General features: G+C 52.7%; 1 protein-coding gene across 2 annotated transcripts in view; it reads right to left on the minus strand.

The window, feature by feature from the left end:
* Positions 1–2776: 2776 nt before the first annotated feature.
* Positions 2777–17170, minus strand: part of KIRREL3 (kirre like nephrin family adhesion molecule 3) — a 1021297-nt gene continuing 1006903 nt past the window's right edge. For both annotated transcript variants that reach the window (XM_075328418.1, XM_075328420.1), the window contains 2 exons: positions 14628–14708; positions 2777–4302 (listed from right to left, as the gene is read on the minus strand). In XM_075328418.1, the coding sequence (XP_075184533.1) occupies positions 3859–4302; positions 14628–14708 (525 nt within the window). In that variant the 3' untranslated portion in view covers positions 2777–3858. The remainder of the gene's footprint in view (positions 4303–14627; positions 14709–17170) is intronic.

The following is a 17170-nucleotide window of genomic DNA, read 5'->3' on the forward strand; positions in this document are numbered from 1 at the left end:
ATTGCACTGTGTGCACATGGCCTAAAATTGCAAAATAATGTATAGAGGAGATCAGACGGCAGCCGTATTCCAGCCCGGCCGTCCGTTATCAATGGGAGATGATGGTCGTCAGGCTCCTGTGTCTTCATTCCTGGCTTCTGTTCCCTTCTCTACAGTCTTCTCTGTCCCCCTTCCTCTGGTTTCCATTGCCCCTTTTCTATAGACTCAACTGTCCCTCACTCTAGTAACTTCTCTCCATAAAGAACAAAAGGATTGGGCATGCTGAAATGCACCCTGCCCCACCCTGCTTTCCCAGATGTCTGCTATTAGAGAAGAGTTGTGACATCCTCGTATACAGTGTGTCCACCCATATCCTGTATACACCGCACCTATATACAGTGTGTCCACCCATATCCTGTATACACCGCACCTATATACAGTGTGTCCACCCATATCCTGTATACACCGCACCTATATACAGTGTGTCCACCCATATCCTGTATACACCGCACCTATATACAGTGTGTCCACCCATATCCTGTATACACCGCACCTATATACAGTGTGTCCACCCATATCCTGTATACACCGCACCTATATACAGTGTGTCCACCCATATCCTGTATACACCGCACCTCTATACAGCGTGTCCACCCATACCCTGTATACACCGCACCTCTATACAGTGTGTCCAGCCATACCCTGTATACACCGCACCTCTATACAGCGTGTCCACCCATATCCTGTATACACCACACCTCTATACAGTGTGTCCACCCATATCCTGTATACACCGCACCTCTATACAGTGTGTCCACCCATATCCTGTATACACCGCACCTCTATACAGCGTGTCCACCCATACCCTGTATACACCGCACCTCTATACAGTGTGTCCAGCCATACCCTGTATACACCGCACCTCTATACAGCGTGTCCACCCATATCCTGTCCACTGCCATTAACTTGAGAACGGGAGCAGCTATAGGCATAGAAGTGGTGTTTAGATGTAGTTAAGTATCCAGGCCGTACACAATGAAACCACCTATAGCGACACCTGGTGGAAAACAACGGAGTTAGCATTTTTATCTAAAAAACGGAACGAGATAGAGAAAAAAAGTGAATTACAAAGTTTTGGGCATCATCAATTCAATATGAATCCACACCTTTCATACAGAGATACTATGATTAGAACGTGTAAAACTCACAAGGCTGCGGGGGTGAAGCGATACCTCATGGAGACCTTCCTACAAGTCATTGGCTATGGTGGCTGTGTGGAGTGGCCTCCGCTCACCTGACCCCATTGAACTTCTTTCTGTGAGGTCACATCACACAGCAGGTGTATGCGACCCCTCCCCCAACATTGCAGGACCTACCACCACGTATCACAGATGCTTGTGCAGACGTGTCACCTACCATATTGCACAACGTGCAGCAAGATACAGTATGCTGTGCAGAGTCCAGATGTGCATTGCAGCAAGATACAGTATGCTGTGCAGAGGCCAGATGTGCATTGCAGCCAGATACAGTATGCTGTGCAGAGGCCAGATGTGCATTGCAGCAAGATACAGTATGCTGTGCAGAGGCCAGATGTGCATTGCAGCAAGATACAGTATGCTGTGCAGAGCCCAGATGTGCATTGCAGCCAGATACAGTATGCTGTGCAGAGGCCAGATGTGCATTGCAGCAAGATACAGTATGCTGTGCAGAGCCCAGATGTGCATTGCAGCCAGATACAGTATGCTGTGCAGAGGCCAGATGTGCATTGCAGCCAGATACAGTATGCTGTGCAGAGTCCAGATGTGCATTGCAGCAAGATACAGTATGCTGTGCAGAGCCCAGATGTGCATTGCAGCAAGATACAGTATGCTGTGCAGAGGCCAGATGTGCATTGCAGCAAGATACAGTATGCTGTGCAGAGGCCAGATGTGCATTGCAGCAAGATACAGTATGCTGTACAGAGCCCAGATGTGCATTGCAGCTGACGGGGGCCACTAATGAGCGCCATATGCGTGACCAGCATTCAGTGTTTTAGGGGGGTCATGGGTTTCATATCATAGCATTTCTGTATGCAAGGTGTCGATTTGTATTGAATTTATGATGCCCTACAATTTTATTTCACTTTTTTTCTGCATCTTGTTCTGTTTTTGAGATAAAAATGCTAACTGCATTGTTTTCCACCATGTGGTGCTATAGGTGGTTTCATTGTGTAGCGCATGGCTACTTTACTATACCTAGACACCACTTCTATGCCTATAGCTGCCGCCATTCTCAAGTTCATGGCGGTGGACAGGATATGGGTGGACACACTGTATAATAGATCCTTTGATTGTCTTGCTGACAATTGTCTAGAGGTTATGACCCCATAACTGTAGAAGAAGTAGACCTAGGACTTGAAGGTAACTTTCAAGGGAAAAATGGACAAACCATTGGTGCAAACTGTGAACCTGCACAGGGGCCCAGTATGTTAGGGCCCCACTTCCAGAGCAACCGCAGCTTCCTACTATCAATGTGATTCCTTGTAAGGGCTGGAGCTAATGGACATCACAGCTCACAACTACTGATGGCTATTAGAAATAAATAATGTGGTGCTTTCTGATGAGCTGTGGGATTAGAGGGGTGCCCTCTGCTGCCTGTCCACCCCTGTAAGGTGGGGGGCACACACCTGTAGTCTTTCAGATGATGGTGCATACTGCAGCCATTTTTGATTTGTCCTAAATTATTGTCTAATGAATTAAGATAATGAATTGAGTGACTGAACGCTGCAACAAAGATTTAACACAAACTGACAACAGGGATTGGCTGTCCTGTGCTCGGACATGGATTTAATAAAAGATATGTATATATAGATTATCCAACAAACATGGCCGACCGAACTATGACACACACACTGCCTATTTTATTGAAGGTTAACACATTAACGCTTAGTTACCTTTCCACATTTTGTACCCTGGCCGCCACAGAATAGTTCAATCTAGTAGTCATGACCAGGCCTGTGGTCAGCACCCATTGCGGTACCCTCAGACCACCCATGAACACCCTCAGATCAGTCCATTCTTCATGACAGTAGAAACGATGTATGAACAGTATAAAATAATCATATAAATTATATAACGCATAACGTCTCCCACGTGAAGGGTCCTCAAAAGATGTGACACGATGGGAACCGACGACTCCAGTCCTCATAGTCCCTGAAACTTGATTTTTTTTTTCTCCTATATATATATATATATATTTTTTTTTTGTAATAAAACATGACAAATTAATACAAGATGAAACAAAACAAAATCGAGATCTGCTTCGTTACTTCCTACAGCCACATCCCCACCAGTGGGGGCATCATCCTACATAGAACTGGGGGTGTCGGGGGTTCAATCACATACTGAATGTCGTATTTTATATATATGTACTGGGTGATACATGGTATAGATCATGTATCGGCCATATTACTGCTGCATGGACTGGTGGCGTGCCCCTTTGGGGTCCCTGTGTTGCAGTCCCTCTCCTACCCTGCCATTATTTGCATTCCTCTTCATCATTGTGCTTACTAATGGCTAGATTCCTGCTTGACCGCAGCTCCACTGGGAGCGTGACTTTTTTGGATGGTTTTTTTTTCTGGGATAGTCTATAAAACGGATCATTCCCACTAAGGGAATAGAAGCATGGCTTGTTGTACTCCATAGGACAAAGTGCTTTGTACAATATGGAGTCGTCCTCCCTTTTTTTTTTTTTCTTTTTTTCATATAAATATAAAACTAGATAAATATTTCAAGAGGCTCCACACGACCCTTCGATCCCGGCCTCGAGACTCCCACAGTCTTCCTTGCTTGACCGTCCGGCTGCGCCTGCTATATCAGTGCATTCACAGAAGGCCCATGGTCACACATGAGTCTGCATTCTCCTCTGAAGGGGCCGGCTGGGGTCCGAGTTTTGAGAGGACGACTGGGAGTAGTGGGACGAGGAAGCAGACGCTTTACTGGACTTGTCGAACTGGACGTAGCCGTCCTGCTTCCCGCTACTGCTGACGCTGCTGTCACACTGCGTGTCCAGGAAGGAGCTGCTGTCGCTCATTGAGCCCCTCTGGAACTCGCGTTCACAAAGCTCGATGGAGCTGCTGCCCATTCCCAGGACGAAGCGCTGGCTGTAGTCGTACAGCCGGTTCTGGCCGCTGAGCGTGCTGTAGATGTTGGTGAAGGACATGCCCGTGGGCACCCGCTGCTTGTTTGCTGGTCGTGCGTCTGGCTGGCAGTTGGATAAGGAGATGGTTGGGGTTGAGTGGTGGTCCTTGAAGGTGTTGACGCTGTAGTAGCCATTGGTGGGATCCTGGGGAAAAAGAGAGATCGTTAGTTCAGGATTAATTATAATTGGTCATTTAGCTGCAGGAACTGTTGGCCGTATCGCAGGATGTGTGCAGCGAGTGAATACATCCTTGGCATTAGGCCGGATTCACACATCCGAGGGCTGGACCGCGATGCACAGACTGGCCGCAGGACGCCTGACCCGAATGGGACCACTGATACAGGGAAGATATGACAGGGCATTTACATCTCTCGTGTGGGGGGCTTCCCCAGGTCGGCTGCCCCGTCCCCGCGCGAGGCTGATCCCGGGTCGGCTGCCCCATCCCCACGCGAGGCTGATCCCGGGTCGGCTGCCTGTCCCCGCGCGAGGCTGATCCCGGGTCGGCTGCCTGTCCCCGCGCGAGGCTGATCCCGGGTCGGCTGCCCGTCCCCGCGCGAGGCTGATCCCGGGTCGGCTGCCCGTCTGGATACAAATGTAACAAACCCTCAGCTGTGAGACATTTACCGCCAGGACAGGTTCAGCCTCCGGAGAGAAGAATATTCTCAATCAATGATGGCGAGAAGGGATCTTACGATGGTGATGAACTGAAACAACGATGAGTCTGTGGTAGGAAAAGATGTAATATGAAAGCAGACGGTGGCAGCGAGCGGTCAGTGACAGGGGCGGGGGCAGCGAGCGGTCAGTGACCGGGGTAATGGCAGCGAGCGGTCAATGACAGGGGCAGCGAGCGGTCAGTGACCGGGGTAATGGCAGCGAGCGGTCAGTGACAGGAGCGGTGGCAGCGAGCGGTCAGTGACCGGGGTAATGGCAGCGAGCGGTCAGTGACAGGAGCGGTGGCAGCGAGTGGTCAGTGACCGGGGTAATGGCAGCGAGCGGTCAGTGACAGGAGCGGTGGCAGCGAGCGGTCAGTGACCGGGGTAATGGCAGCGAGCGGTCAGTGACAGGAGCGGTGGCAGCGAGCGGTCAGTGACCGGGGCGGGGGCAGCGAGCGGTCAGTGACCGGGGCGGTGGCAGCGAGTGGTCAGTGACAGGGGCGGGGGCAGCGAGCGGTCAGTGACCGGGGTAATGGCAGCGAGCGGTCAGTGACAGGAGCGGTGGCAGCGAGCGGTCAGTGACCGGGGTAATGGCAGCGAGCGGTCAGTGACAGGAGCGGTGGCAGCGAGCGGTCAGTGACCGGGGCGGGGGCAGCGAGCGGTCAGTGACCGGGGCGGTGGCAGCGAGTGGTCAGTGACAGGGGCGGGGGCAGCGAGCGGTCAGTGACCGGGGTAATGGCAGCGAGTGGTCAGTGACAGGAGCGGTGGCAGCGAGCGGTCAGTGACCGGGGTAATGGCAGCGAGCGGTCAGTGACAGGAGCGGTGGCAGCGAGCGGTCAGTGACCGGGGTAATGGCAGCGAGCGGTCAGTGACAGGAGCGGTGGCAGCGAGCGGTCAGTGACCGGGGCGGGGGCAGCGAGCGGTCAGTGACCGGGGCGGTGGCAGCGAGTGGTCAGTGACAGGAGCGGTGGCAGCGAGCGGTCAGTGACCGGGGTAATGGCAGCGAGTGGTCAGTGACAGGAGCGGTGGCAGCGAGCGGTCAGTGACCGGGGTAATGGCAGCGAGTGGTCAGTGACAGGAGCGGTGGCAGCGAGCGGTCAGTGACCGGGGTAATGGCAGCGAGTGGTCAGTGACAGGAGCGGTGGCAGCGAGCGGTCAGTGACCGGGGTAATGGCAGCGAGCGGTCAGTGACAGGAGCGGTGGCAGCGAGCGGTCAGTGACCGGGGTAATGGCAGCGAGCGGTCAGTGACAGGGGCGGGGGCAGCAAGCGGTCAGGGACCCGGGCGTCCATGGTGTTTCATCATCAGAATGAGAAAAAGATCCTGAACAGAACGAGACACAAGAAGCTGGAGAATCGCCCGTCGCCGTCTGCTGCGGTCGCTATGGAAACCACTGTGATTAAACAGGACATGAAATCATTTTTTTGTGGAAGAGATTAATTATCTCCTAAACTGTATCCTCATCTGTATGTAAATAACGCTGACCGAGGGGCGACACAATATCGTCAGTGGGGGGAGATCCACAGGATGGAGAGGGGGGGTGCAGGGAAAAAAGACCGGACTGTGCAAAAGAAATAGGCAGGTGTGGAGATAATACTGCAAAGAAACTTTCCAAAATAAAGAATACACAAACAATAGAAAAGTGAATGAACAGAAATGTAAATCCCCTCAATATCCGGTGACCCCCTCACTTCTTCAGTCACTTCTGATAATCCGGCCCCAGAGAGCCCCGATCCCAGATCATCCCGCCTGCCTGGGATCAGGAGACAGAAGGATCCGCACAAGCCCCATACACAGAAGATCCGGGATCAGGAGACAGAAGGATCCGCACAAGCCTCATACACAGAAGATCCGGGATCAGGAGGCAGAAGGATCCGCACAAGCCTCATACACAGAAGATCTGGGATCAGGAGACAGAAGGATCCGCACAAGCCTCATACACAGAAGATCCGGGATCAGGAGGCAGAAGGATCCGCACAAGCCCCATACACAGAAGATCTGGGATCAGGAGACAGAAGGATCCGCACAAGCCTCATACACAGAAGATCTGGGGTCAGGAGGCAGAAGGATCCGCACAAGCCCCATACACAGAAGATCTGGGATCAGGAGGCAGAAGGATCCGCACAAGCCTCATACACAGAAGATCTGGGGTCAGGAGGCAGAAGGATCCGCACAAGCCCCATACACAGAAGATCTGGGGTCAGGAGACAGAAGGATCCGCACAAGCCCCATACACAGAAGATCTGGGGTCAGGAGACAGAAGGATCCGCACAAGCCTCATACACAGAAGATCCGGGGTCAGGAGACAGAAGGATCCGCACAAGCCTCATATACAGAAGATCTGGGGTCAGGAGACAGAAGGATCCGCACAAGCCTCATACACAGAAGATCTGGGGTCAGGAGGCAGAAGGATCCGCACAAGCCCCATACACAGAAGATCTGGGATCAGGAGGCAGAAGGATCAGCACAAGCCTCATACACAGAAGATCTGGGGTCAGGAGGCAGAAGGATCCGCACAAGCCCCATACACAGAAGATCTGGGATCAGGAGGCAGAAGGATCCGCACAAGCCTCATACACAGAAGATCTGGGGTCAGGAGACAGAAGGATCCGCACAAGCCTCATACACAAAAGATCCAGGATCAGGAGACAGAAGGATCCGCACAAGCCTCATACACAGAAGATCTGGGATCAGGAGACAGAAGGATCCGCACAAGCCTCATACACAGAAGATCTGGGGTCAGGAGACAGAAGGATCCGCACAAGCCTCATATACAGAAGATCTGGGATCAGGAGACAGAAGGATCCGCACAAGCCTCATACAAAGAAGATCTGGGGTCAGGAGACAGAAGGATCCGCACAAGCCTCATACAAAGAAGATCTGGGGTCAGGAGACAGAAGGATCCGCACAAGCCTCATACAAAGAAGATCTGGGGTCAGGAGACAGAAGGATCCGCACAAGCCTCATACACAGAAGATCCGGGGTCAGGAGACAGAAGGATCCGCACAAGCCTCATACACAGAAGATCTGGGGTCAGGAGACAGAAGGATCCGCACAAGCCTCATACAAAGAAGATCTGGGGTCAGGAGACAGAAGGATCCGCACAAGCCTCATACACAGAAGATCCGGGGTCAGGAGACAGAAGGATCCGCACAAGCCTCATACACAGAAGATCCGGGGTCAGGAGTCAGAAAGATCCGCACAAGCCTCATACACAGAAGATCCGGGGTCAGGAGACAGAAGGATCCGCACAAGCCCCATACACAGAAGATCTGGGGTCAGGAGACAGAAGGATCCGCACAAGCCTCATACACAGAAGATCCGGGATCAGGAGACAGAAGGATCCGCACAAGCCTCATACACAGAAGATCTGGGGTCAGGAGACAGAAGGATCCGCACAAGCCTCATACACAGAAGATCCGGGATCAGGAGACAGAAGGATCCGCACAAGCCTCATACACAGAAGATCTGGGGTCAGGAGACAGAAGGATCCGCACAAGCCTCATACACAGAAGATCTGGGGTCAGGAGACAGAAGGATCCGCACAAGCCTCGTACACAGAAGATCTGGGGTCAGGAGACTGAAGGATCCGCACAAGCCCCATACACAGAAGATCCAGGGTCAGGAGACAGAAGGATCCGCACAAGCCTCATACACAGAAGATCTGGGATCAGGAGACAGAAGGATCCGCACAAGCCTCATACACAGAAGATCTGGGATCAGGAGACAGAAGGATCCGCACAAGCCTCATACACAGAAGATCTGGGATCAGGAGACAGAAGGATCCGCACAAGCCTCATACACAGAAGATCCAGGATCAGGAGACAGAAGGATCCGCACAAGCCTCATACACAGAAGATCTGGGGTCAGGAGACAGAAGGATCCGCACAAGCCTCATACACAGAAGATCTGGGGTCAGGAGACTGAAGGATCCGCACAAGCCCCATACACAGAAGATCTGGGATCAGGAGACAGAAGGATCCGCACAAGCCTCATACACAGAAGATCTGGGATCAGGAGACAGAAGGATCCGCACAAGCCTCATACACAGAAGATCTGGGGTCAGGAGACAGAAGGATCCGCACAAGCCTCATACACAGAAGATCCGGGGTCAGGAGACAGAAGGATCCGCACAAGCCTCATACACAGAAGATCTGGGGTCAGGAGACAGAAGGATCCGCACAAGCCTCATACACAGAAGATCCGGGGTCAGGAGACAGAAGGAACCGCACAAGCCCCATACACAGAAGATCTGGGATCAGGAGACAGAAGGATCCGCACAAGCCTCATACACAGAAGATCTGGGGTCAGGAGACTGAAGGATCCGCACAAGCCCCATACACAGAAGATCTGGGATCAGGAGACAGAAGGATCCGCACAAGCCTCATACACAGAAGATCTGGGGTCAGGAGACAGAAGGATCCGCACAAGCCTCATACACAGAAGATCTGGGGTCAGGAGACTGAAGGAACCGCACAAGCCCCATACACAGGAGATCTGGGGTCAGGAGACAGAAGGATCCGCACAAGCCTCATACACAGAAGATCTGGGGTCAGGAGACTGAAGGATCCGCACAAGCCCCATACACAGAAGATCTGGGATCAGGAGACAGAAGGATCCGCACAAGCCTCATACACAGAAGATCTGGGATCAGGAGACAGAAGGATCCGCACAAGCCTCATACACAGAAGATCTGGGGTCAGGAGACAGAAGGATCCGCACAAGCCTCATACACAGAAGATCCGGGGTCAGGAGACAGAAGGATCCGCACAAGCCTCATACACAGAAGATCTGGGGTCAGGAGACAGAAGGATCCGCACAAGCCTCATACACAGAAGATCCGGGATCAGGAGACAGAAGGAACCGCACAAGCCCCATACACAGAAGATCTGGGATCAGGAGACAGAAGGAACCGCACAAGCCCCATACACAGAAGATCTGGGATCAGGAGACAGAAGGATCCGCACAAGCCTCATACACAGAAGATCTGGGGTCAGGAGACAGAAGGATCCGCACAAGCCTCATACACAGAAGATCAGAGGATGGCGGAGACGGGCGATCACCGAATACTGAGGAGACGGGCAATCACCGAATACTGAGGAGACGGGCGATCACCGAATACTGAGGAGACGGGCAATCACCGAATACTGAGGAGACGGGCGATCACCGAATACTGAGGAGACGGGCGATCACCGAATACTGAGGAGACGGGCGATCACCGAATACTGAGGAGACGGGCGATCACCGAATACTGAGGAGACGGGCGATCACCGAATACTGAGGAGACGGGCGATCACCGAATACTGAGGAGACGGGCGATCACCGAATACTGAGGAGACGGGCGATCACCGAATACTGAGGAGACGGGCGATCACCGAATACTGAGGAGACGGGCGATCACCGAATACTGAGGACGGAGGAGACATGTCTCCATTCTCTGACATCCGGCACATCCGTGGTAGGCGCAGGCTTGCTCTGTGCTGACACTGATTTGTGCTCGTTATTGGCCACTTTGCGCCTTCTTTTCATTTGTTGGGTTGCGTTGTTCCTCCCCTCGAGCCCCGCTCGCTCGCGCTCTCCTCTCTCCCATCTTGACCCTTTGTCTACGTCGCGGTCTTACAGCGGTTTCTGCTTTGTAGCTGTAAACCTCAGAGCTGTTCTCCTGATTTATCGGCGCCGTGCCTTAATTGGTTGGTAAAGTGGCGGCCGGTGATCTGCGGCGGTCGGATAGAAGCGGAGCGGACGTCATTGGCTGGAGGTCACCGCCGCTGTCTTGTATCGGGACAGGAGCCAGTTCTGTGGTCACAGCTGCAGGATGGCGGCAGATCCTCCTCCTGGTCACCGGATGACGTGTCGCTGAGCAGTCGTTACAATGTATAAGGGCTAATGTTATTAGAGGACGATCCCCTGCAGTATACCGGCCCCCATACAGTCAGCAGAGCCCACCCTTATCTGATGTGTATGGGGGTCTCAGCTGTGTCTAATGGAGAAAAAGGCCCTGAGAAGGAAACAACCTCTTAGTCCCAGGATCTCTCCCCATTGAAAACTCATGCGTGTTATGTGAAGGAAAGTCGGGTTTATGCCGCGGTAACACCAAGATGAAAAGATGATGGATTCATCGCTTTGATTCTTGTGCAGGGCTACGCGTTTCAGAGATCTCAATATCCTTCATCAGGACAAGCAAGAGAAAATTAGATTGTTAATTTTCTCTTGGAAGATGCAGATGTGTATCTATAGAGAGCGGAGGGAAACACCTGCAGATGTGTCTGTATAGACCAGAGGGAAAAACCTGCAGATGTGTCTGTATAGAGAGCGGAGGGAAACACCTGCAGATGTGTCTGTATAGAGAGCAGAGGCAAAAACCTGCAGATGTGTCTGTATAGAGAGCGGAGGGAAACACCTGCAGCTGTGTCTGTATAGAGAGCGGAGGGAAAAACCTGCAGATGTGTCTGTATAGAGAGCGGAGGAAAAAACCTGCAGATGTGTCTGTATAGAGAGCGGAGGGAAAAACCTGCAGATGTGTCTGTATAGAGAGCGGAGGGAAAAACCTGCAGATGTGTCTGTATAGAGAGCGGAGGAAAAAACCTGCAGATGTGTCTGTATAGAGAGCGGAGGGAAAAACCTGCAGATGTATCTGTATAGAGAGCGGAGGGAAAAACCTGCAGATGTGTCTGTATAGAGAGCGGAGGGAAAAACCTGCAGATGTGTCTGTATAGAGAGCGGAGGGAAAAACCTGCAGATGTGTCTGTATAGAGAGCGGAGGAAAAAACCTGCAGATGTGTCTGTATAGAGAGCGGAGGGAAAAACCTGCAGCTGTGTCTGTATAGAGAGCGGAGGAAAAAACCTGCAGATGTGTCTGTATAGAGAGCGGAGGGAAAAACCTGCAGATGTGTCTGTACAGAGAGCGGAGGGAAAAACCTGCAGATGTGTCTGTATAGAGAGCGGAGGGAAAAACCTGCAGATGTGTCTGTATAGAGAGCGGAGGGAAAAACCTGCAGATGTGTCTGTATAGAGAGCGGAGGAAAAAACCTGCAGATGTGTCTGTATAGAGAGCGGAGGGAAAAACCTGCAGATGTATCTGTATAGAGAGCGGAGGGAAAAACCTGCAGATGTGTCTGTATAGAGAGCGGAGGGAAACACCTGCAGATGTGTATGTATAGAGAGCAGAGGGAAAAACCTGCAGATGTGTCTGTATAGAGAGCGGAGGGAAAAACCTGCAGATGTGTCTGTATAGAGAGCGGAGGAAAAAACCTGCAGATGTGTCTGTATAGAGAGCGGAGGGAAAAACCTGCAGATGTGTCTGTATAGAGAGCGGAGGGAAACACCTGCAGATGTGTCTGTATAGAGAGCAGAGGGAAAAACCTGCAGATGTGTCTGTATAGAGAGTGGAGGGAAAAACCTACAGATGTTTGTATAGTGAGTGGAGGGAAAAACCTGCAGATGTGTCTGTATAGAGAGTGGAGGGAAAAACCTACAGATGTTTGTATAGTGAGTGGAGGGAAAAACCTGCAGATGTGTCTGTAGAGAGAGCAGAGGGAAAAACCTGCAGATGTGTCTGTATAGAGAGGGAGGGGAAAGCCTGCAGTGTCTGTATAAAGAGAGGAAAACTGAGGGTTTACACTGTAATGTATTGGTGTCTGTAGATGTAGACAATTGTGTGCAGTCGGTAACAGACCGCGGAGGTCTCGATGCCCACCCACCACGCTCTGCACAGTACACACGGGGGGTGTAACGCTCTGCACAGTACACATGGGGTGTAACGCTCTGCACAGTACACACGGGGGGTGTAAAGCTCTTCACAGTACACACGGGGTGTAACGCTCTGCACAGTACACATGGGGGGTGTAACGCTCTGCACAGTACACACAGGGGGTGTAACGCTCTGCACAGTACAGGGGGTGTAACGCTCTGCACAGTACACGGGGTGTAACGCTCTGCACAGTACACACGGGGTGTAACGCTCTGCACAGTACACACGGGGGGTGTAACGCTCTGCACAGTACACACAGGGTGTAACGCTCTGCACAGTACACACGGGGGGTGTAACGCTCTGCACAGTACACACGGGGTGTAACGCTCAGCACAGTACACGGGGTGTAACGCTCTGCACAGTACACACGGGGTGTAACGCTCTGCACAGTACACACGGGGGGTGTAACGCTCTGCACAGTACACACGGGGTGTAACGCTCTGCACAGTACACACGGGGGGTGTAACGCTCTGCACAGTACACACGGGGGGTGTAACGCTCTGCACAGTACACACGGGGGGTGTAACGCTCTGCACAGTACACACGGGGGGTATAACGCTCTGCACAGTACACACGGGGGGTGTAACGCTCTGCACAGTACACACGGGGGGTGTAACGCTCTGCACAGTACACACGGGGTGTAACGCTCTGCACAGTACACACGGGGTGTAACGCTCTGCACAGTACACACGGGGTGTAACGCTCTGCACAGTACACACGGGGGGTGTAAAGCTCTGCACAGTACACACGGGGGGTGTAACGCTCTGCACAGTACACACGGGGGGTGTAATGCTCTGCACAGTACACACGGGGGGTGTAATGCTCTGCACAGTACACACGGGGGGTGTAATGCTCTGCATAGTACACACAGCGGGTGTAACGCTCTGCACAGTACACACGGGGGGGTGTAACGCTCTGCACAGTACACACGGGGTGTAACGCTCTGCACAGTACACACGGGGGGTGTAAAGCTCTGCACAGTACACACGGGGGGTGTAACGCTCTGCACAGTACACACGGGGGGTGTAATGCTCTGCACAGTACACACGGGGGGTGTAATGCTCTGCACAGTACACACGGGGGGTGTAATGCTCTGCACAGTACACACGGGGGTGTAACGCTCTGCACAGTACACACGGGGGGTGTAACGCTCTGCACAGTACACACGGGGGGTGTAACGCTCTGCACAGTACACACGGGGTGTAACGCTCAGCACAGTACACGGGGTGTAACGCTCTGCACAGTACACACGGGGGGTGTAACGCTCTGCACAGTACACACGGGGGGTGTAACGCTCTGCACAGTACACACGGGGGGTGTAACGCTCTGCACAGTACACACGGGGGGTGTAACGCTCTGCACAGTACACACGGGGTGTAACGCTCTGCACAGTACACACGGGGTGTAACGCTCTGCACAGTACACACGGGGTGTAACGCTCTGCACAGTACACACGGGGGGTGTAAAGCTCTGCACAGTACACACGGGGGGTGTAACGCTCTGCACAGTACACACGGGGGGTGTAATGCTCTGCACAGTACACACGGGGGGTGTAATGCTCTGCACAGTACACACGGGGGGTGTAATGCTCTGCATAGTACACACAGGGGGTGTAACGCTCTGCACAGTACACACGGGGGGTGTAACGCTCTGCACAGTACACACGGGGGGTGTAACGCTCTGCACAGTACACACGGGGGGCGTAACGCTCGGCACAGTACACACGGGGGGTGTAACGCTCTGCACAGTACACACAGGGGGTGTAATGCTCTGCACAGTACACACGGGGGGTGTAATGCTCTGCACAGTACACACGGGGGGTGTAATGCTCTGCATAGTACACACAGGGGGTGTAACGCTCTGCACAGTACACACGGGGTGTAAGGCTCTGCACAGTACACACGGGGGGTGTAACGCTCTGCACAGTACACACGGGGGGTGTAACGCTCTGCACAGTACACACGGGGGGTGTAATGCTCTGCATAGTACACACAGGGGGTGTAATGCTCTGCACAGTACACACGGGGTGTAACGCTCTGCAGCGCCTCACTCCTGTTCCCTTCTCACCTTCTGGAACTCCTTCTCCTCCTCCTTTAGGACCTCGAGCTGCTTGAGCACGGAGTCCTGCTGGAAGTCTCCTCGGTCGATCTGCGGAGGATAAAGTGGAAGGTTAGGCCGCGCTGCACCCCATGCCTGGATAATATATGAGATGTTGGGGAGCGCGCTGATGTCACCCACCTATACCGAGGCCCCCAATACCACTGCCTTATTATAGGACAATCCAGATTCCCGCCCCCGAGGGGTCGCACACTGCTGCCCTCTGTGATGGCTCTGGGCTGCGGACATCAATCATGTCCTGGATGATGGGAGCGCTACTCCTACACTACTGATGATGACACATAGAAGTCTGAGGTATAACTAAGAGTTAACCCCCCTCCCCCATGATATGGTAATATATATTAGCACCGGGACCTCCGGGGGCCGCTGAGGTTTAACCGCATGGAAATGTTACTCATAATTGCTATTGATTCTCTCCTTGCTTTGCCCAAGGGACTTCGAGGCCATTTTGGAGGGGGGGGGGGCACAGGCCGCGAGTGTCCAATCCCCGGACCGCAGAGTGTCAGACGTGAGGGGTCACGAGCCGCGGTATCATACACAGACGCTGGCGGATATAACATGGATTTTATTACCAAATTTGTGGCTAAAAATGTACAACATTTTACTACAGCGGTAAACGTTAGTTGTCCTGTGCTGCGGACCGGTCACCCAGCTTTCCCAGGAGCAGATAACTGGGTCCCGGGCTCCAATTAGTAATCAGGAGACCATTGCGGGGTCGGGGTCTCCGTGCTGCAGAGCGTTCCTCCCTGATGGATGTGACGGCCGAGAACGAGCCGCTGTCACCCGCAGAAATTAGGAGAAAAAATGCTTAATCTTTTCTTTCTGTTCCAGTAAAGAGCGAGGATGGCGGCAATCAGTAATGGCTGCCCGGGGTCTGCGCACAGGGGAGGGGGGCTCATTACCATATGGATTGCCCAAATTTATTACTCAATTTCTAATTGTAAGAAAAACAAAACACATTAAATGCAGCCAGGTGATGCACTGCACACAGCTGATCAGGCGGGTGTGAGCTGCAGTCCTATGCAACATCACAGATGCCCATAGTATCACACTTACTACTCTTTTAGCTGCGCATAGGGCTGCAATGACATTTTAGTGAATAACAGTCAACTTTGCTTCATAATACACCTTCTTTGCATTATTTTTTGTTTTCTGTGTAATAGCTTCCTAAATGCAAAAGTAAGCAACGTTCTTCAGGGTCTTCAAAATGCTGCGGTAGAGTCTGTGGCACTCCCATATATAGCTTGCTGTGCTGCGGTAGAGTCTGTGCAGCTCCTGCTTGTAGCTGGCTGTGCTGCGGTAGAGTCTGTATAGCTCCTGCTTGTAGCTGGCTGTGCTGCGGTAGAGTCTGTGCAGCTCCTGCTTGTAGCTGGCTGTGCTGCGGTAGACTCTGTATAGCTCCTGCTTGTAGCTGGCTGTGCTGCGGTAGAGTCTGTATAGCTCCTGCTTGTAGCTGGCTGTGCTGCGGTAGAGTCTGTAAAGCTCCTGTTTGTAGCTGGCTGTGCTGCGGTAGAGTCTGTATAGCTCCTGCTTGTAGCTGGCTGTGCTGCGGTAGAGTCTGTATAGCTCCTGCTTGTAGCTGGCTGTGCTGCGGTAGAGTCTGTATAGCTCCTGCTTGTAGCTGGCTGTGCTGCGGTAGAGTCTGTAAAGCTCCTGCTTGTAGCTGGCTGTGCTGCGGTAGAGTCTGTAAAGCTCCTGCTTGTAGCTGGCTGTGCTGCGGTAGAGTCTGTATAGCTCCTGCTTATAGCTGGCTGTACTGCAGTAGACTCTGTATAGCTCCTGCTTATAGCTGGCTGTGCTGCGGTAGAGTCTGTATAGCTCCTGCTTATAGCTGGCTGTGCTGCGGTAGAGTCTGTACAGCTCCTGCTTGTAGCTGGCTGTGCTGCGGTAGAGTCTGTATAGCTCCTGCATGTAGCTGGCTGTGCTGCGATAGACTGTATAGCTCCTGCTTGTAGCTGGCTGTGCTGCGGTAGACTCTGTATAGCTCCTGCTTGTAGCTGGCTGTGCTGCGGTAGAGTCTGTAAAGCTCCTGTTTGTAGCTGGCTGTGCTACGGTAGACTCTGTATAGCTCCTGCTTGTAGCTGGCTGTGCTGCGGTAGAGTCTGTAAAGCTCCTGTTTGTAGCTGGCTGTGCTGCGGTAGAGTCTGTATAGCTCCTGCTTGTAGCTGGCTGTGCTGCGGTAGAGTCTGTATAGCTCCTGCTTGTAGCTGGCTGTGCTGCGGTAGAGTCTGTATAGCTCCTGCTTATAGCTGGCTGTGCTGCGGTAGAGTCTGTATAGCTCCTGCTTGTAGCTGAATGTGCTGCGGTAGAGTCTGTATAGCTCCTGCTTGTAGCTGAATGTGCTGCGGTAGAGTCTGTATAGCTCCTGCTTGTAGCTGGCTGTGCTGCGGTAGAGTCTGTATAGCTCCTGCTTGTAGCTGGCTGTGCTGCGGTAGAGTCTGTATAGCTCCTGCTTGTAGCTGGCTGTGCTGCGGTAGAGTCTGTAAAGCTCC

The sequence above is a fragment of the Anomaloglossus baeobatrachus genome, chromosome 11 (genome assembly GCF_048569485.1).
Source record: "Anomaloglossus baeobatrachus isolate aAnoBae1 chromosome 11, aAnoBae1.hap1, whole genome shotgun sequence".
Taxonomy (NCBI): domain Eukaryota; kingdom Metazoa; phylum Chordata; class Amphibia; order Anura; family Aromobatidae; genus Anomaloglossus; species Anomaloglossus baeobatrachus.